General features: G+C 41.4%; 1 protein-coding gene across 1 annotated transcript in view; it reads right to left on the reverse strand.

The window, feature by feature from the left end:
• Positions 1-7398: 7398 nt before the first annotated feature.
• The window catches only part of PTPRB (protein tyrosine phosphatase receptor type B), a 135388-nt gene continuing 120339 nt past the window's right edge, over positions 7399-22447 (reverse strand). The window contains exons 33-34 of the mRNA XM_055118539.1: positions 15842-15962; positions 7399-13399 (exon numbers count right to left, since the gene is read on the reverse strand). Of these exons, the coding sequence (XP_054974514.1) occupies positions 13377-13399; positions 15842-15962 (144 nt within the window). The 3' untranslated portion in view covers positions 7399-13376. The remainder of the gene's footprint in view (positions 13400-15841; positions 15963-22447) is intronic.

Raw genomic sequence — 22447 nt, forward strand, 5'->3', positions numbered from 1 at the left:
GGGGTTTCATTCCTGGCACCCCGTACAGTCCCCTCAGCTTCACTAGGAGTCCTCCCCTGAGCACAGAGTCAGGAATAAGACTTGATCACAGCCAAGTGTGACCCCCAAACAAACAAACAAAAAGAATTATTGTAAACAGAGTGTGGGAGTTGACAGGAGTAGAGCAAGGGATGATGGTCCTTCCATGAAATCTGCAAATATCTCAAAGGTCAGGCAGAAAAGCTTCCTTCTCCCCACAGGGAGGAATAAACAAGGCTGGAAAAAGCTGGGGGTGGGAAGTGAGAGGAGCTGGTGACGGTGTGTGAGCTGAGAGTTGATCAGAGAATGTTTCACCCTGAGCTCAGCCTACTCAGGGGAGCCAGCTGGAGGGAGTGTTCACTGATTCAGCAACTTGAGGAACATCAGTTTCTTGGGGCTATGAATTTGGTTCAGGTTATTTATTCCGCCTTTTCCTCTTTGTAAAGAAGCAGCGAACACACAGCGCATCAGAGGTTTCTGAACCCAGATCTGCCGCACTCCAGACTCGGTGCTCTTGCATAGAGAAGACCAGCTCCCAGGGAGAGCTTCATCTGTCCAAGGCCTTCTGTCCCTCTCCCCTGCCTCTGCTGTTGTTATGGCAACAGGTTGTCTCTCTCTCTCTCACGCACACACACCGCCTGGGTTGAGGTACCTGCTGGGGGCACACACTCTTGAGTTGCAGAGCTGGTACACACTTTGTCGTGGTACTCTAGAGATCTTATCCTTTATTGTGGCACAAGGGATCACAAATGCTGGATGTACCGTGGGGGCTCTCCTGGGCATGTGGGCAGTCTGTCACTGAGTCACACATCCCTGGGGCCCTACCAAGGGCCCAATCAAAAAGTTGATTCCTGGAACTGAGATAGTATAGCGGGTAGGGCACTTGTCCAATATGTGATCGACCTGGGTTCCATCGCCAGCACCCGATGTGGTTCACTGAGCACCCCCCCCACCCCAGGAGTAATTCCTGAGCACAGAGCTAGGAGTAATACCTTAGTACTACTTCCCAGGTGTACCTCCCATCCCAAACCCCCTCCCCAAACTCAAACAAAATACACAATAAGTGATTCCTTAAAAACAAAGATCGACTGCAAACAACTGCAAACCGTTTTCCTGAAATATGGTTATTTATTTAATTAGATGACATCATCAAATAGTTTAAATGTTTGGAGCATTTATTTTGGGGGAGTACTATCTATTTGGGGGAGTGATACTTCTACAACCCATGTTCAGGAGATGCTGGGACCTCACCAGGGATTCTCTCCCAGTCAAGTAGTTGCTCAGTGCCAGGGTCCGAGTATGTGATGGAACTCGGGCCTTGAGTGCTGGGGCTATCAGGCCACCCCAGCCGCCAGGACCTCCAGGGCTGCAGCTGGTGATGGCTGGGGGAGCACATGGTGCTGGGAATTGAACCATGCAGCCCTAACAGCCCTAAGTACAGTAAAGCTGTACTTTTTCCCAGCCCCTGGATCATTATTTAAATTTTTTTGTCTTTTTATTTTGTTTGGGGGCCACACTTGGTGATACTCAGAGGTTATTCCTGGCTCTGCATTCAGGAATTATTGTTGGCATTGCTTGGAGTCTGTATGGGATGCCAGGGAACAAACTTGAGTCAGCCATGTGCAAGGCAAGTGCTCTATCTGGTGTATTATCTCTCCAGCCCTTGGGCCATTATTTTAAATAATACATAATATAAATCCACCAACTTAGAAACTATGGCATGGACTGGCACTGCCTGGCCTGGTTGGCACTGCATGGATTGGCAGACTGGCACTGCCCTGTACAAGTTGCAACCTGCCATGGGTTGCAACAGGTTAGCACTACCTGGCACATATCAGCCTTTTGGTCTGGTACAGACTGGTGCCTCCCAGCATAGGTTGGTAAGTCTGTTGAGGCACCAAAAGTCCCAGACAACAGAGCTGCCAGGACTATGTACAGCACATGGGGTGGCACTGGGGATTGTACACATGGTTTAATGTTACAGATGCCTTTGGCCACTGAGCCACGCCCCAGGCCCTCATTGAATGTTCTTTCTATTGACAATATCAAAAGCCTTTCAAATTTTTTTGATTTCTGCAAAAACTCTTCTAGATTTTAGGTATTTTGTTGAATTAGCTTTGGTAAAGTTTCTTATTGATATAATGTTAGGAAATCATGCTTTCTCTTTTATTATTCAAGCATATTTTAGCTTTACTATTTGTGATAATTTTTTTCTAAAGATGACTTTAAAACAAAGTGTAAGATTTGTTTAACAAATGGATGTCTCCAGACATATCAATTACAAAAATTAGAGGAAGGATCATTCAAAATCTGGCAAGTTTTTCTAGGTTTTCTTTCTCCCTTGGAAATTCCTGTTGAATTCTCTGGCTTCTGAGTAATTTATATTTTGTTTGTTATCTTTGAGCACAAACCCAGATGTGCTCAGAGCTTTCTCCTGGCTCTGTGCTTAGAGATCATTCCTGGTGGCATTTGGGGGGCTAGATGTGGCACTAGGGATCAGCTGCATTCAAGAGACGTGTCTTACCTACTGTTCTATCTCTCTGAATCCTGAGCTTTTTTTTTTTTTGACTCACCATGAGGTACAGTAACAAAACGTTCATGATTGTGCTTCGATCATATGGTCATCAAACACCCATCCCTTTATCAGTGCACGTTTTCCACCACTAAAATCCCCCAGTACTCCCCTTCCCCCCACATTCCACACTTCCCCCTGCCTGTGTGGCAGACAGTTGGCAAAATACTCTCTTTCTCTAGTTACCTTCGATATTTCGAGGCCAGTCCCACCACCACTCATACCTGCCAAAAGGGCAGTGCTAGACACTGTGTTTTGCATTCCTTGTTATGGATACAATATAATGCTGTACTAGGAAGTCTAAAATTATATAAATTCTAAAATTTTAATAATTAGGGTCTGAAGAGATGACTGCAAAAGCAAGTTGCTTGGGTCTGAGATTCGTTTGTGAGTCTCTGGATCATGGCTGTGTGGGAGCTTAAGTAGACGGTGGCCAGATGTGATGTCATCTCGGAGTCCCATGGGGGGAGCGGGGGAGGGAAGCAGAAGGGCCCACTCCTCCCCTGTCCCGTGAGGCTTGGCGTTTGCCGCTACTCTTACCTGGACCTTGTTGCTGACTTCTAGAAAATGGTGGCCGCTAGGGCTCCTAGAGGGCAGGCAGAGGGACGGCACCTGCCCCCGCCTGGAGCTTCACAGCAGAAATGGCCTGTTGCCAACTCCAGACCCATCTTTGCAGCAGGCTGCTCAGGTCTGAGATTCGTGTCTCTGAGCAGTTTTGTTGTTGTCTGTTTGTAGACAAACTCTTTCCTCTGCCAGTAAGAAGACCAGGTTCAAGTCCAGGGAGTCTAATTTTGCTATTCACATTTTTTAAAAACTTTTAAACTTTAAATTGAGATTCTATAATTTATAATACTATTAATGGTTTCTCAGGAACATACTCCAATGCCACATGTTCACATTTATTATTTTTATGTCTACTTATTCATTTATTTTTGAGGCTATACCCAGTGGTATTCAGGGGCTTTTCCTGGTGATATGCTCAGGAGTGAATCTTGGTGGTGCTCAGGTGACCATATGTGATGCTACTTAAAAACAAAATTTACTTGAGACGTTGCAATTTGTAATACTGTTTATCAGAGAGAGTTCCACGCATACAACATTCCCGCACTACACTCTTCACTACAGTGTCTATTTCTCAGCACTTTTTTTTTTTTTTTTGCTTTTTGGGTCATTAGACAAGGTACTTTGGTCATTGTAATTTTCTATTTTGTTCTTAATATATACTACATATGAGAGATCATTCTTTATCAGCCCCTCTCCTCTGACTGACTTCATTCAGCTTGATGTATTCTAGACCTGCCACATAGGGACACATTGCTAATTTCATCTTTTCTTATAGCAGTTTAGTAGTCCATTGAATATATGGAATACCACAATTCCTTTATTCAGTCGGCTGTTCTTGGACACTTGGGCTGTTTCCAGATTTTGACTTGATGGACAGTGCTGCAACATTTTTGTACTGTAGAAGAAATGATGACTGGAATAAAAAGGCACCCAAGCTGAGAGAAAATATTTCCAGCTAATAAAGGGTTAGTACCCAGCATATCTAAAGCGCTTATTAAGCTTAACAACAACAAACAAACAAACAGCCCCTTCAAACATGGAGAGATAACTAAACACTTCTGTAAAGAAGACAGACTGATGTTATCTCATGTCAGTGAGATTAGAATATACTATAAAGAACTACAGCAATCAGAGTTGGTATGGATGTGGGGAAAAGTAACCCTCATCCACTGCTGGTGGGTCTGTCGACAAGTCCAGCCTATTTGGAAAATAGTATGGACTCTTTCAAAAGCCACGCTGGGGGAATAACAAATACCCAAAGGCAACAGAAACTGAGAGCTTGAGAACTGGTCTTGGGTAGGAACCTTACAGGGTCTGTAGGGATAAGACAGGGAGGAGAAGACTGCAACAGTGAGGGATGGGAGAGGCCTTCCTGGAGGAGGAGGTGCAGATAGGTGGGAAAGGGTTACTCATAACCCTCTCAGTGACAGTTTTGTTAATCACCATACCTATTTTTTTAAGTGCTGTCATAGATAGACTAGGGGATGGGGAAGTGTAACTGGAGACATTGGTGATTGGTGGAGGGAAGAGGGGACTGGTAATGGGAATTGGTGTTGGAACATTATATGCCTGAAACTCAACCATAACTTTGTAAATCATAATAGCTCAATAAAAAACCAAAGAAAACAAAAACACTAAGAACTGAGCTTCCATATGACCCAACAATTCCACTTCTTGACATTTACTATTTTGAAAAGGCAATTACTTGCCTTTGTTCATGGTTAAACCTGGGTTTTGATTTCCATTTCCTTCATTGTCTAAGGTGATCCTCCCGATCCTCCCAGTTCTAATATTTTATGATTGTGGGTGATAAATCAGTAACATTGCCAAGTACTTATTTAGAATTATTCTGCTCTCTTTTTTACTTTTAAATTTTATTTTCATAAGGTTGTTCACATTAATTGATTACATTCAATATTTCAAAACCAATCCTACCACCATCCCACCTTCCCACCACCATTATTTCAAATTTTCCCACCACCGTTCAAACCTGTCTGCCATAGGCAGATTCTAGATAATTTATTTTCTATTGCTTATTATGAACATCCTTAGAGGTTGCTCACTCCTGGAATTCTAAATATGTGAATGATTTGAGTTCAGAGACATCTCTGTAGGGAGCTGATCCATTTTGAGATTCATTTGTGAGTCTCTGGATCGAGGCTGGTGATGCACTTTAATATGGCCTGGAGGTAATTGTGTGCGTGACAGCCAGGACCCTGAAGGCACAGGGAGATGGGAAGGAACAAACTATTCCCCACTGCCATGTGGCCTGGTGTCTTCAGACCCTGTTTTCGCGTGCCTGGGTTTTTCTTCTGAAAGTTTGTGGCCACTGGGGGATTCATCTGGAGTGGGCCAGGAGGGGACGCCAACTCCATCCGAGAAGCGTGAAATGGGCTCGGAACGCCGTCCAGAGAGATCTCGGCGAGCTGCTCTCTTCCGGGACTCACTGCTGAGTCTTGCCCCGCTCTCTTTTAAAGAACCAATTCAAGTCGACAGCAACTTTGGTGAGGGGCTGGGAAAGGAAGATCCAATTTCATAAGTACAGTTATTTATTTTAACCTAATTATTTGGACCCAGAAAATGTTTTTAAAAGAATTACTTTAATATTTTGCTGTTTCTGATTTGGGGGCCGCATGTGTTGGTGCTCAGGGCTTATTCCAAGCTCTGCACTCAGGCATCACTCCTGACAGGGAGATGGACCACATGTGGTGCCAGAGATCAAGCACAGCTTAGCCACATGCAAAGCAAGCCAATTACCTACTGTGCTATCTCTTGGACCCCAATTTGATTGTTTAAAAAAATATATATGTGTACTTGTATATATAAATTCAATATTCTATATTAAAATACAAGATATCAGATAATCTCGTTATGGCCACCATCCAGATCGCACGTCCTTTTCTCCCGGAAGGGAATGTGACATGACAGTTGCCATAACCATGCCACTGGACCCCATGCCAGGCTGTTTCACTTGGGGTGCGTTGGAAGCGGGGAGGGTGAGACCCCACCCTGCCCCAAGAAACCCAGCCCCAGCAACCAAAAATCTCTAGAACCCAGCTGCTGCCAGGCTCACGGCTGCTCTCCATATGCTGCGGCCGAGCCTCACCCCACAAGTGAATCTATTCCTGGATACTTCGAACCACACACCCTACCCATACAAAATATATTATTTTGGTTCTGCTTTGGGGCAGGTATTGGGGTTCGGGATGGAAACATCCCAAATATGGTGGTGGGAAGGTATAATGGTGATGGGATTGGTGTTTGAATCACGAATCACAAATCACGAAATTCCATTGTTCGTCGATTTCTTGAGTGGGCTCGGTAACCTCTCCATCCATCCTATCCCTGAGATTTCAGAAGTCTCTCTTTACTCGGTCTTCCCAATGATGCCAATGATGCCGCATTGGAGGCTCTTTCAGGGTCAGGGGAATGAGATCCAGCTTGTTACTGGCTTCAGCATATGAATACACCATGGGAAGCTTGCAAGGCTGTCCCATGTGGGCAGGAAACTCTCAGTAGCTTGCTAGTTTCTCCCAAAGGGAGAAGTAGGCTACAAGATATCTTTGTTTGGTGTTTGAATATTAAATGTAATATAAATATTGTGAATTACTTTACAAAATGAAAAAATTTAAAAAATACAGTTCTACCCAAAAAAAACCCAAAATGAAATATAAGATATTTATTAAAAATATATTTGGTTAAAATAAGATGTTTTAAATATCAAACATAAATTTTATATAATATATCAATTCAATATTTTATACTAAAATATTTCTGTGTACAAGTTATAGAAAAATGAAATACTGGAGTTGTGAAGGACACTTATCTTTCAACTAAAATACTAGAAAGGCAAAGGGCAAAGTAGTAATTGTGGAAATTGGTACAGCACCTCTTTACCAAATGTCACTCTGCATCTCCTGTGTGAAGGGTGACCCATGGGGGCAGCTTTTCTGAGAATACAATGGCACTGCTGGTTGCAGGTGACATTTTGGTTACTAATGAACTAAAGAACAGAAATGTAGAGAATGCAACTGCAGAGTTATCTGGAGGGTCTATATGTGCATAATACACAAGGTAACCAGCTCAGCACTCACAGGGGTCAAGGTTAAAGCAACCATGTTCTGCATAACAGCTGAGAAAAATTTTCTTATTTACAAAGCAGTCATTTCTGACCTTTATTCCCCGAACAGAATGACTATAATTGATACTTAAGAAATAGGTAAATAGAAGACAGGACACTTGCCTCAACAAATAGCAGTTTTATTCCTGTACAGAGGAGTATAAGATATTCTGTAGATACTATGTTGGCCATTGTTACAAGTATGAAAATATATTAGGCAAATATACTCTTTAAATAGAAACACTAATGAAGTTCTTCGTTCACAGAGATTGGTTAACATTATTGTGGGTAGATATTATGGTATGAAAAAATAGATTAATCTACTGCCATTTTAAATAAACATACCTTCAGCGAAAGAGTACATGATAGTAAAAATATAAAAGTGCTCTATTCCAGAACATAAGTTCAGTTGCTGTATTTATTTACATGACTTAAGCTTTACACAAATCAAAGAACCATCAGATGAATATCCATGGACAAGAGCATTGGTCACTGACCACGTTAATACCAGGCATGTAGGGTCGGGAGAATTCCCACTCAAAATGTCTTTGCTGAACGGCTGTTGAGCTGTGTGTCAATTTCTCCCAAGTAGGAGAGGAGGGATGAAAGATCGAGTCCTTGTCCTTGCAAAAGTGATAAGCCCAAGGAGGAGCCCAGCACAGGAGAACAGAGCTCAGCAACTCTCAGGCCAGGTGAGCAGGTCCTTGCCACCCGGCCCAGAGTGGGAGCTGGTGCCTGTGAAGGCTGCACCTTCGCGCCCGCTGACCAGCTGCTCGCCTTCCCCTTCGCTAAAGACTCCTACCAGCATAATTACACGTGCTCCTTTCTTGTGGAGTTGTTTATCTACTTACTCAGCTATTAAAGCACAACATTCCCAGCCCCCAGGAAAACTTGTTTTTCGAATGAAGATGGTAATCCTGAAAAGAAATAACTTAAGGCAAACATCAACCACAACTATCCTTGACTTGTGAATATTCTAGAAGGGACATAACACATTTGTCTATCTTCACTGTTTGGAAGAACTTATTTTGGCATCTTATATAAGATAATTTCATTGGCACATAGGTTATGAAAATAATCTTTGGTAAATCTGTTAATAGATCTTATTTTCATTACATAAGCCTCCACCTTAGGAACATTCACCCACAATTTCCTCATTCCTTGGGCGTATCTATACAGACAGTTAAAAAAACCAAAACTCCTTTCTTGTGGTTGCATACATTTACTTCTGGGGAGCCTCCCTATAAGTCAAGAGGATCCTTTTATTTAGAAATATTTCTATTGCTGGAAACATTTTTAGAACAGGACAGATTTTTGCTGTTATGGCTACATCAAACATTACCCGGCATTTTAACTAAAAAGACCAAACATTTTCAAAGGCACCAACCACTATAAGAATCAAAGTGTGTCTGGAAACTCCATATTCAGTGAATTTATAAAACTAGTGATTCAATTCAATTTGGTAAATCATCTGACTAATATAGTCAAAGTGAACCTCCAAAAAAATGATATATCCTAATGAAAAGATGTGACATTTTCATAAGACAATCTGGACACAAGGGATGCCATTTTCTTTTTCTGCTGACATCTTGCACAATCTTTCTTTTCAAATATTTTCCTCTTCAGGTATCATTTTGCTTGTTTTCCATAGTCTTGGTTTACATATTTTACTTTGTAATAAAACATTCTTTAAATACTTCATGTGATTCAAAGTCTTGGGTTAAAAGTACTCAGAAATGTACCAGTGCCTTTGGGCTAACAATGGTATTTTCCACTCTGGTTCTTCATCACCACCCCCCAACCACATCCACTCTGATTCTTTTTTTTTTCTCCTTTTTGGGTCACACCGAGCAATGCACAGGGGTTACTCCTGGCTCATGCACTCAGAAATTACTCCTGGCGGTGCTTGGGGTACCATATGGAATGCTGGGAATTGAACCCAGGTTGACTTCGTGCAAGGCAAATGCCCTACCTGCTGTGCTATCACTCCAGCGCCCACTCTGATTCTTTAGTTGTGAACCTGTTGGAGGAGGATCTAATTCTTTTTCCACTGTCCTGATAGGTCAATTACTTTCACTTCTTCAATGAAATGGAACCTAGAAAATCCTTGACCCACTACTTCAAACAAACAATTGGTTAATTACTGTTTTCATCAGGTCAAGTTGGATTGGACTCAAGTTAGAGAGTAAAAATCCAGAATAGCTCTGAGTTGGATCTCAGTCATGCCATCCACCATACAGATCAGGCTGATCTATAATTTTAGGAATCTAACCAGAAAAAAATAATCAGAAAGTTAAGAGAATGAGAAGTTCATATATGGCTGATCATCTTATTGCAAGAGTTATTGACAGTGCTTATTATTATAGGAAACTGGATCCTGTTAATATAAGAAACACTAAGGGAAGAGAATTAGAGTATGAAGTATAACATGTAAGGCCCAATTTTGTATTTACGGACAGCTGTTTAGTGATTTAATACTAGGGTTTTTTTTTCATGTTGTTTGGGGATTTATTTCAAGAGTTAATAACAAAATCAATGAAAGACTGTCCGTAAATGTCTGAGAGCTAGACAGACATTTCCCTATTTAAAAATGATCATTTCTTTTCTAAAATGAAGCCAGAAAAGTTTATGAAAATACCAGTGGGCCCATAGGAGGTAAAATCAACAGGAAAGAAAGTCTTTTTCTTTTTCTGCTGACATCCTGCACAATCTTTCTTTTCAAATATTCATCTAGGAAAAGATTTATCAAAGATTTATCTGGGAAAGCAAATATGTTCAAAAGGGGAAAGGGGGGTCATCGATGTAGTTCAGTGCTAGAGAATTTGCTTTGTATATGTGAAACCCTGGGCTTAATCCCCAGTACTGCAAAAGCCAAAAAAAAAAAAAAGCCCAAAAACCAACATCAATAAACATCATTGTAAACCCGAGATAACTGAAATGGGAGAAAAGTGGACTCAGAAATAGTAAGGAATGGTGAATGACTTAGGGCAAATGTGGATAAGACAAGATAGACAGATGAGACTTTGAAAAATCTGACTCAAAAGCTGAGAAGTTTGCTATAACCCAGAAAACAACAGAATAATAACACAAAATTGATTTAATGAGTAGAGATTAAAGGAGTTAATTATAAAGAACTTGGATGAATTATTATTAAGATGCAAGACAGGACTCTCCCAAGATTTGATAGCTCAAGAGCACTTTGAAGCCCTGATGAGTAGCGTGTTCACACAGGTGCACACAGGAAGCCCACCATGGCAGGAAATGGGTATTTAGTGATTTAATACCAAGTCTTAGCCCGTGATGAGATGAAATTAAAATCCAACCGATTAAGCTGAATGCCAAGGAAACTTTCTTTTTCCTTCTAAATTTAATAAATAAATCAATTATGTATTTAGTGTGTGGCAGTAGAGAGAAGATAGTGAAATATTTGTTGCTAAGGAGATTTAAAATTAGACAGGTGGGGGGGATAGAATTTAATGTTTCCTGGACTAGATTAAAAAGAACATACAATTTTCCCATGTCATTGTCATTTCCATTTTCACACCTCTGATTCCACTCCAGATAGGCCAGGGTATGCCAGCATTATTTACTGTTGCAGATGTGTAGATTGTTATGGTTTTCATTCCTGGTGTGTGCCATAAATTGTTCTCTCTCCTAGAATCATCTGCCTGTAATTGCAGCAGCAGCTGTGCTGTGGGAGAGGTTTTAGGTTGCTGGCCGGGACTCCTTAGTTATTTATTTGATTGTTTTGGGGTCACACCTGGCAGTATTCAGGGATTACTCATGGCTTTGTGCTCAGGATCACTCTTGGCAGGCTTGGGGAACCATATAGGGTGCTGGGGATCGAATCGCAGTCAGCATGTGCAAAGCAAGTGCCTTGCTCTGGCCCCTGGACACCTTGGTTATTACACTGCCTCGCTGAGGACCCTTTTCAAGCTCCACTGGAAATAAAGACTACAACCCTAACTTTATGATGGGGATGCATTCTCCTTGTGTTACAAGAAACATACAGTTTTTAGGATACTGCCAAGCAGGTTGCAGGCTTTTACTAAAAGTTTACGGAATCAATGAAAAACCAAAAATGAATTTGTCTTTCTTTTTTTTTTTTTTTTTTTTTTTTGGTTTTTTTGGGTCACACCCGGCGATGCACAGGGGTTACTCCTGGCTCTTCACTCAGGAATTACCCCTGGCGGTGCTCAGGGGACCATATGGGATGCTGGGATTAGAACCCGGGTCGGCCGCGTGAAAGGCAAACGCCCTACCCGCTGTGCTATCGCTCCAGCCCCTGAATTTGTCTTTCTGTGTATTAATATGCTTTTCACTGAGCCACATTCATTCAAAATTCTGTTTACAAATGTAGGAAAAGTTATTCCTAATTGACAGCACACTGCATACATCTCCCTAGTGATATGCCTGCCACATTTACAAACATGTCATTCCTTTTCATGTTCAAAAGATCTACCTGCTTCCCTGAGACAGAATCAGAGCCTAATCCTGCCATTTCACAAGAGTGCCCAGCACCATGAAAGCTTAGAACCTTCTTCTTCACATCCATCCTTGCAAAGTTTTTTTAACTTTGTTTTTAAATTTCAAATAGTCCTAGGAAAAATTTCCAGTTTGAAAATAGGCTTATATAACTAGCTTAGGTATATTTAATGCTATGCCAGTCACATCCATTATAGTATATATGGGACTTTGTGTGTGGTAGGTAGCAAAATTATGTTTCTTTAAAAGAAATGTACCCTCTCTGCAAATGTACAGCTATGTAACCAACAAATATGATCTCTACTTAAGTCTGTAGAGAGAGAGAAAAAAAAGCATATTTTTTTGTAATCCTCATGTAACCAGGAGGATTCCACACAGTACAGATGCTTTTTCAAATTTTCCCCAGGAAGTCTTCAGAACTGAACCTCAAGGAATCAATGTCCTCATTTTACCTCATTGAAATATGTTCCAGCATAAACAGGCATAAATACTGCAGAGAAACCTGGTAGAGTGCCTTTTACATTAAACAAAACAGAGTAACAACTTCAGATTTTGACCTTGTCCATTCACTAGAAGTCTTTTGGAAAGTTTTAAACTAGACACCACTGAGGTTTGTGTTTGCTTGGCTGTCCCTGAAATGAGATGGATGTTATATTTACGGACAGGCCTATGAAAATGTTGATATTGGGCTCTTGGATCCAGAGTACAATCTGCCACCAGATTCTCTTTAAATGAGAAAACTGAATCTGCTCATCTCCATGTGGACTCTTCCAGTAACATAGCCCCATGGAAGATGCAGTGCATGTCCCTGTCCCACACTGACTTGGAGGGTGACGTCATGCTATGAACACAGGGAATAATCTCCTTTCATTATGCTTGGCGTGTGCAGTACGTTCTCAGTCAAGAGCACAGGAAGCACTGTTCTTAATAATTCCTCCCTTTGATTTGGATCCTTCTCTCTCAGAGCCCTCAGCCTGCAGCTGGGCTCACATGCAGTCCCTGAGCTCAGCATTTTGGCTTAAGCCTCTGGCAGGAGAAAGGGGGAGAAAACAGCTTAGGCACAACCACTTTTTAGATCTGGTGCTGGGTAACCCTTCCAGGCACCATTCCCTCATTCATTTGATGACAATCATATTTGTCCAGATAGCATCGGATACCCAGAGTTACAGAGCCTCGTGGCAGCAAAGTCAGCCTTACACTGACTCTCTCCAGTCCCGCCTTACCCTAACAGAAATTTCACAAGTGAAAGACTGTGGCCCAAGGGATCTCCCCTGAAACCACCTGTAATCCTTACAGGGAGACTCAATTAGCTTATGTAGTATATCAATCCATGAACACTGTAGTATGGAAAAATAGTCCTTATGTAATGCTTAATATTAAACAGTATGAAAAAATACATATTTACAGAAGAAACTACAAAATACAACTATATACAATAATATCTGTTACCTTTAAATTACATAAATTCTTAAAAATTTTCCAGATTAATAAATTATACATAGTATCAACAGAAATTGCTGGCACCTATGTAAGGCATGGAGCAAGGTTTTTGCTTGTATGTTTTAAAATCATACAGTGAGTAGATTTTTTTCCTCCAGGAGAATCTTCAGGTACATCTCAGTGCCTTGAGTAGCCCATGTCTGAAAGGAAGGACACTGTAATTAGAGAATGTGTGATCATTTGTTCTGTTGATGAAAAATACAAACAAGAAGGACTAGCAGGGACTGGAAGGATAGTAGAGCAGGTAAGGTGCCTGTCTTATATGTGCTCAACTAGGGTTCAATCCCCGGCATCCCATATGGTCTCCCGAGCAGCACCAGGAGTTAATTCCTGAGTGCAGACCTGGGAATAACCTCTGAGCATCACCAGGTATGACCCCCCAAAATAAAAACAAAAAAATGACAAAGGCTGAATTTGGTTTAGGTTCCCCCCCCACCCATCCCATTCTATTGAAAGTCACAGAGGACTAGAATTAGTAGGGCCAGAGATTCTATCCTATCTCCTCTGGTTTGAGATTTGGAAGGAGGTGGCTTTGAGCTACCCCTGGCGTTTACCCTGTGTTCAGGGATCACTCCTGGCAGCACTTGGGGAACTGCATGCAGTGCCAGGGATTGAACTGGGGTAGTCTGTATACAAGGTAAGTGCCTTAACCCCTGTACTATATCTCTGGTCCCTATTCCGTCCAGTTTGAAAGCAGAAGTACAGTAACTCATTCAGGGTCATACAGCTTGATTATGCTAGTTCTTTCCAGGGTTTAGACCTGCTTGCTGGTTCCCCTTTTCTGGACTATAGTTAGCTTCTTTCAGAAGCATTCAGGATTACTCTAAAAATAGACTCTAAAACAAGCCAAGACAAAGGAACATCTAAAATTCCCCAGAGTCTAAATCTGACAGGCAATAACTTTAATTTACTATACAGATAGCTTAGGGGGTAATTATTTATAACACAAAAAAGTTATGCTATTAAGAAAAGGATTCATTTAAATAGCAATCTCTCATCTATTTGTGTTTTTCAGATTATTAACTCTATAACACACTGACTAGGCAGGCAGAGGGGGTGTAGAGAACTAAATGCAAGTTAGGAGACACTGAGAATTGAAGATCATTTGGAAATGGAGATAGTGGGTCAGAGACATAGTACAGAGGCTAAGGCAGCTGGCCCAGGTTCAACCCCAGCCACATCGAAAAACAATTTTTAAAAAGAAATGGAGGGAATGGAGTGATAGTACAGTGGGTACAGCTTTTGCCTTGCATGTGGCTAGCTGACCCAGGTTCAATGAGTGGCACCCTATGGTCCCCTGAGCCCCTGAGTGGTAATTCCTGAGCACAAAGACAAAAGTAATCCCTGAACACTGCCAGGTATGTGACCCACACAACAAAACAAAAAAAGAAATGCAGATAAAATATGAAGCATGTGAAGGGCTCCCTCCCCACCCACCCCCACCCCAATCCTCTAGCCAACATCTAAGTTGCAACCTCATGAGGCCCTGAGCCAAAATCACTGAGTTACGCATCTCTCAAACTCCTGAGCAACAGAAACTGAGAGATAATAAGTGTGATGCTAAACTGAAGAGACATAATGGGACCCAATATAATGGGATGTCAACTTTGAAGCCAGCCTTTGTAATGAAGGTAGCCTAATAATGGGGTCTTAATAATTCAGAGTGGAAAAAGGCATCTCAAGGCCACATCCAGTGGTGCTTGGGGCTTACTCATTACTCTGTGCTCAGGGATCACTCTAGTTAGCCTTGGGGGATCATATGTGGTGCAGCAGGATTAAATCTGGGTCATCCACATGCAAGGCAAGAGCCTTTCCTGCTGTATTATCTCTACTGTCCTGTGGTAAGTATATTTTTTACAACCCTCCTTCACCCCATGTCATCCATGTGTTCTTATAATTTTATTTACATTATGCTTTTTCTGAATTGCAAGAATATCCATATTATGATCATCTCAAAAATATCATCCACAATATATTTCATGAAGACACTGTGGTTTATTTAGCTCTCCACTATTAAGTATTCATGCTTCTTTCACTCAAACTTTCAGCTATGGAAAGTTTCAAGCATAAAGCTTTGTTAGTAACAAGGTATGAACATATTAAGAATCTTGGTAAATATGGCCAAATCATCCCATAAAAGGATTGTGCAGTTGGCTTGGGGGACCCTAGGGGATGCTGGAAATCGAACCCGGGTCTACCATGTGCAAAGCAAACACCCTACCCACTGTGCTATCACTCCAGCCCCGGGATTGTGCAGTGTGAACATCTAGTTGTGATTTCAAAGCATCTTTCCTGCCATGGAGAATTTTGGGTGGAAGAGAAATGGTATGTATTTCTCCCTAATAGTCCTTCTTCCCTTTAAGGAAGAAGGACACTCCCCATGGCGTCAGTGATCATCTGTAGGCATCCCTTCCCATATGCCTCTTTTCATAGTAGCTCTGCTCTGTGGTAGCCTTTTCTTAAGCCTTTGGGTTGAGGACAAGGTAGGCAATTCATATGGAAAGAGTGGCTGATATTTCATGATTTCCAGATCAAACCTATCTCCATCACTGAACTTGTATGTTAGTGAAGTATGCTCTTACCTCTGTGATACTCTGGATTCACATTTTCGTAGATTGGAAATAAGGGATTTTCTTGTTCACTCCGCAACTTCCTTGCTCTGAGGACATCTCTGACACACTGATGTAGGTATACATACTGACACTAGGAGAAAGGAGAGAGCATGTCAGAGGAAGGTAACTTCTTATATTATATTATATATATATATATATATAATTTTTATTGAATCACTGTGAGATAGTTACAAACTTTCATGTTTGGGTTACAATCACACAATGATCAAACACCCATCCCTCCACTAGTGCACATTCCCCACCACCAATATCCCCATATACCTCCCCTTTCCCACCCTCCCCATGCCTCCATGTCAGACAATATTGCCCATACTCTCTCTATACTTTGGGGCATTATGGCTTGCAACACAGACACTGAGAGTTCATCATGTTTGGTCCATTATCTACTTTTGGCATGTATCTCCCATCCTGACTGATTCCTCCATCCATCATTTTCTTAGTGATTCCTTCTCTATCCCATTTGCCTTCTCCTCTCCGCTCATAAAGCAGGCTTCCAGCTATGGGGCTATCCTTCTGGCCTTGTATCTACTGTCCTTGGGTGTCAGCCTCATGTGATGCTATATTCTACACTCCACAAATGAGTGCAATGGGAAGGTAACTTCTTAAGCATGAGAAAGAGAAGGGACTCTCATAGAATATCAGTGGATTCTATACAGTTAGCAAATTTCTTGACAATCTCTTTACCAATTGATTCTAGACTATGGGATAGTGACTGCTTTCTATTACCACTAAGAAGAGCATAATGATGATGATGGGCACAGAGATGTTTTTTTTTATTCTTATTTACATACAAGCATATTTATAGAGTGTGTTTCATGAGTGTCTAGGACTGTCTGGCACCTAGGAAATTTTTTTACAAATATTTATCAAATAGATGAATGAATTCCAAGCACTGCTGTGCATTTTATAGAAATGATTTCATTTGGTTATTTTAGAACCTAGTGGAGTTAATCCTCCATATTTATGGAGACTCAGAGACATTAACTCAGATCTCCAAGGTCATACAGCTAACAGATAAAGCCCTTGATTTAAACGTGGGCATGTGACTAATAGTTTTTACTACACTAGCCTTCAGTGAATCCCAATTTAAGTGGAGTACTGAAAGAGACAATCATTTCATTACATCCTCTGCTATTTTAATCTCTTTTGGGGAGAGTCTAGTGAGGTACAATAGACCCTACTGTACTATTATTTCTTGTGGATCAAGGCCTGGGTCTCATCCATCTTGGTTTTCTCAGCATCTGAGTCTAGCACATCAACGACTCTTTTTTTTTTTTTTATAATTGAATCACTGTGAGATAGTCACAAGCTTTCATGTTTGGGTTACAATCTCACAATGATCAAACACTCATTCCTCCACCAGTGCACATTCCCCACCACCAATATCCCCGGTATACCCCCCTTTCCCCGCCCTCCCCCTGCCTCCATGGCAGACAATATTCACCATACTCTCTCCCTACTTTTGGCCATAATGATTCATCAGTGGCTCTTAAAGCTGCTGGGCAACTGCAAAGAAGGTTGCATGGTGAGAGTAGACCCACTTGTCACTATGTGGGAACTACTTTCCAAACAGAAACAAACAGAAGAGTCAGGGTTTGAGAGACCATAAAGACATCACAAAGACCTCTAACATACAGAAGCTCAAACATAAACACCAAACATGTATTGGGACCTTTTTCCTTATTGCCATCTGAGCTGTGTAACAAAGAAATGGATCTGGTATTAATGGAAATGGATATCCTTTGTGTTTGTGCTTGGTTTTGGGTTCCCTCCATATCATATCAGAGGCCAGGGAAAGGGAAGAAGGGGAAGAGCGCACAGTATCATTTGAGGGAAAAGGACTCTTAGTTTGTCTCCAGCTGGCCTAAGGTTCTTGGATTTCAGTTTTACATTCTGGAAAACAAAGAGGTCAGAGTTTCTTCCACAGCTGCCAGTGTCTGGCCCCACTGAGTAGATATAAAAATTTGTGTGGCTATCAGTTAGATGGTACTGAAAAACTGCCCTTGACCTCATGATTCATGTGGTCAGTGTGGTCCATCTTTAAATATTTTAAGGCTTGAGATACTAAGCAAGATGAGGTTTCCTTTACCAGCAATCCTTTAAAACTGAACACATGTGTGTTAGATTGCTCTGGGAAGCATAGGTATTGCTCTTGACTGGAAGCAAGGCTGATTGTCTACCAGGAGAACTTCAAAGTGAAGAGTTGGTATCCTTAGTTAGATTAGGATGTTTCTAAAGACACATAAATCACAAGTGAGGACTGCACTAATATTATTAACTTTCCTCTGTATTTCTACTCACATATGCTGTTGACTTGTTATTTGTGTTTTGACTACCTTCACCTTCAATATTTGATGATATTATCCTGACGAAGACTGCTAGTATGGGCAGTCACTTTGTGTTTTTGTTTTGGGACCATACTAGCCATGTGCAGGGGCTACTCCTAGCAGTGTTCTGGGGAACATGTGATACTAGGGCTCTAACCTGGTATCCAGCAGGCAAAGCATACATACATATATATATGTGTGTGTATATATATGTATATACATATATATATGCCTATCAAGCTCCCCATGGCGTATTCGATATGCCAAAAACAGTAACAACAAGTCTCATAATGGAAACATTACTGGTGCCCGCTCAAGCAAATTGATGAACAATGGGATGACAGTACCAAAACTGAGCTCTTTCTGACCCTTGGCATTTTGAATCCTTATAGACTGTCGCTTCTCTGTTTCCTCCCAGCCAAAGCGTGACTCATATTTTCAGTTCTATTTGAATGTTAAATTACTATGGGATTTTGGAATTCAGCTATGAATGAGCTCTATTATCTCTCTGTTACACCTTATTAATAAATTATTTGACATTAATTCACCTTGGGCTTTCAAATTGGTTAATGCTCATTAATTTGTCTTGCCTTAAATATAAGTTCTTTTCCCAGTAGTATGTCCCTTTGAAAACTGTGACTAAAATCTTCAGAATGTTGATGTGTTTCCACTTTATTCTTAATGAAATGTAGGCAGTCTAAAACATGAGCTCAGATCAGAAAAGATAATACTTTTGCTCTGTGTAGGTAACTAGTGAATCTTAATTTCATTCAGTTTTCAGTGAGTTATAGCATTAGACAGTATCTATAGAATTAAGGTAATAGCATTCTGTGGGCTTGGGGAGCACTGTTTAGCAGAGAGGCAGATACATAAGGTGATAACCAGGCTGTAGAATTGTGTGTAAAGTCTTATTCATAAGAATAAGCCATCATGTTAACTTTGTTTTTCAGAAAAATTTTTATTAGTGCATCATGGTAACTTTGGTGGGAGAAAAATATCAAATCAGAAGATGACATTTGTAAGAATTTGAGAAAAGCAGGACATTACAAACATCATAAATAATATGGAAGCACACTTGCATTTTGTAATCTAGTGTGAGTAATCTAGTGTGACTGCAATGTAGGGTGTGTGGATCACGGTAAACCACCAAGACAACCCTCAAATGGGAACTAAGATGCTTATTCCTATAACATCCCACTGACTGCTCACAGGAGGATGAGACTGACGGGGTGTGACTGTCATCTATTGTTCTTAAATGAGTTACTGTGTGAAAGTTGTTCTGTAACAATTTACTGTACTTGAAAACCCTATCTTAAACCCTTTCATTAATTCCTCTCCCATATATTTATTAAAACTTGAGAAGACTTGTATTCCTTTGTAGAGCAAACAAATAGACTGATCTTAATGGATCTATCTCAATGGACTCAAAAAGGCAATACAAGGCACCAGAATGTGCTTCTTGCTTTATTTCCTTTGACTTTGTTGTGGGTAACTCTTCTTCCACTCAGGCACTGCAACGAGAGTTCAGTGGATAAGGACACTTGCCTTGCACGTGGCTGACTCTGGTTCAATCCCCAGCATACCATACAGTTCCCTGAGGACTACCAGAAGCAATTCCTGAGTAACCCCTGAGCATTGCTGGGTGTGGTCCCAAAATAACAAACACTTCTGTACTCAGTCCCAGTGCAAAAGCCATGCCATCTTTGGGATCAGGGCTCCTGAGACTATAGAAGAAGCCCTCCACGGACAAGGAGCTAAAGCAGGACAGACATCTGGATATTTGTTTGGGATTTATTTGGAAGAGGAAATAAAAGGTAAGTGAAAAGACTTTATTAATAAAATATTCATTTCATGATGAGCAAAAGAAACAAAGTTGATTCTGGCCCAGAAAGTGATGCCACCCTTGGATTCAGCAGATTTTAAATCAATGGGAGTGACTGGTGTTATGACATGAAACTGGATCAGTAAGTTGGGGCCAGTTATGAAAACACTTGTCCACAAGACTCACAAGTAAACCAGTGTCACAGATTCTATCTTTTTTCTCACTGATGTGTTTCTTATAAATTCTCAGTCTCCTTGGCTCTTGGCCTGCTTCCCAATCTGAAAACTGTTCTCTATTTTTTTGTTTTTGTTCTTGTTTTGGGGCCATGCTACACAGTGGTCAGGGCTTACTCCAGGCTCTGTGCTCAGGGATAACTCCTGGTAATGCTCAGGGGACCAGATGGGATGTCAGAGATCCAACCTGGGTTGGCAGCATGCAAGGCAAATGCTCTACCCACTGATTATTGCTCTGGCCCTGGAAAGTTGTTCTCTTTCAAATGCATTTTGTTTCATGTTGAAACAGGTCCAGTTACAGATTGGTGTGTGGGAAGGGAGGAGAGAAAACAGCAGTCCCTCTGAAAAGACTCCTGAAAATCTTATCAGACTCCTTTCTCCTCCTAACCCACTTCCTATTATTTCCTTCTAACTTACTTTTCCAATCAGCTTTATGTTAAGACAATAATCCCAACCTGAGAGCAAGGTAGTTTTGGGGGGACAAGTCTACCATCTTTTGGGGACTACACTGATTTTCCTCATATCAACTCTTGTCTCCTGAGTCCTGGCCTTCCAGAAGTGAGCATTTGGATTTGGGTTCATTAACAAGATGAGAGTTTGAACTTCATTTTAGAACAATGGAGAGTATTCTGAGATTTTTATGCAGAAATTTGACATAAATAGCAGGATAACTTTGACAGTGTTAGTGGTGATAAAGAGTTGTTACAGCAGAAGATGGAGACTCACTGAGAGGGTCAGGTTTAAGATAACTGATAAAGGTTGAGAAAGGAGGTGACAGTAGATAACACATGGGACACGTGGTCCAAGAGATGGAACAACAGTCTGGTAGAACTGACAGGACTTAGGGACTACTTAAGTTGGAGCCAAGGAAAAGAAATCTGATTCCTTGTGTTAGGAAGGATGCTAGGTGGTGTGGCCAGATAATCAAGATCTCTGATTGGTCCCTCATTTTATTGGACATAGATAGCAGAAATTGCTAAGGCACAGGGATACGGAAACACAAGCTCAGGTTGTAGTGTGTGGGTGCTGTTGTTACTCAGGTTGGGGTTGGTGCTATTGGGAGACTATATTGAAATGATCACTATTGCTGCAGCTGCTTATTTCATTAAAGAATAAGCCTGCAGAGATGTAACTACAGGTGATATAAATGAGTTGAAACACTGAAGACATCTGGTGTTCTATGAGCTATATATACTCACTGTCCAGGAGAACCTGAAGCTAGTCAGACCTGCTGCAGTGCTAGCTTGGACAAACAGATGGAGGGACAACAACATTGTGCTGAAAATGGAAGGAGCAAGTGTGGGAAGAGTGCTGTTATTTGTTTTAGAGCAGATAATGAGCTTGGTTTTGTATGGTTTGAGTTTGAAATCACTGGAAGGGGCCACTGTCTGAAGGCAGCAACTTAGGTGAGTACTAGGGAAGGAGAATGTGATCTGAGAAACATGAATGTTGCTGATGTCAAAGGGCTATAGAGGGGGCTGGAATGACAGCACAGTGGGTAGGGTGTTTGCCTTGCATGCAGCCGACCCGGTTCGATTCCCAGCATCCCATATGGTCCCCTGAGCACCGCCAGGAGTAATTCCTGAGTGCAGAGCCGGGAGTAACCCCTGTGCATCGATTGCCAGGTGTGACCCAAAAAGCAAAAATAAAGGAGGGGGGCTATAGAAAAGGAAGCAATTCTCCATCATAAGCAATGTATAGGACTTTGATGTCTGAAGGGATTGAAATCTGTTTACTTATTTTTGTTGATTCCCGCCTCCAAGACAAATAGCTAAGGCTTTACCCAGGGTACACATAAAAAAGTTGTTTGTGTGTATGTGTGTGTGTGTGTGTGTGTGTGTGTGTGTGTGTGTGTGTGTGTTCCTGGAGACTGAACCCAGGGCCTCACACACCCAAAGCAAGTGTTCTATATTCAAGATCCCTCCCCAACTTTCCCCAGTGGATAATGCATTGACTAAGGCAATCCAGGATTGGGGATCAGAGAGACAGTATGGAGGGTAGGATGTTTGCCTTGGAGACAGCTGACACAGGTTTGATTCCAAAGCACCCATATGATTCTCCAAGTCCCACAAGGAATGATTCCCGAATACAGAGCCAGGAGTAAGGTCTGAGCACCACCAGATAGCGCCCTGACACTACCCACCTGAAGAAGAAGGTGGATAACCAGCTCAGT

The sequence above is a fragment of the Sorex araneus genome, chromosome 10 (assembly GCF_027595985.1).
Source record: "Sorex araneus isolate mSorAra2 chromosome 10, mSorAra2.pri, whole genome shotgun sequence".
Classification (NCBI taxonomy): Eukaryota; Metazoa; Chordata; class Mammalia; order Eulipotyphla; family Soricidae; genus Sorex; species Sorex araneus.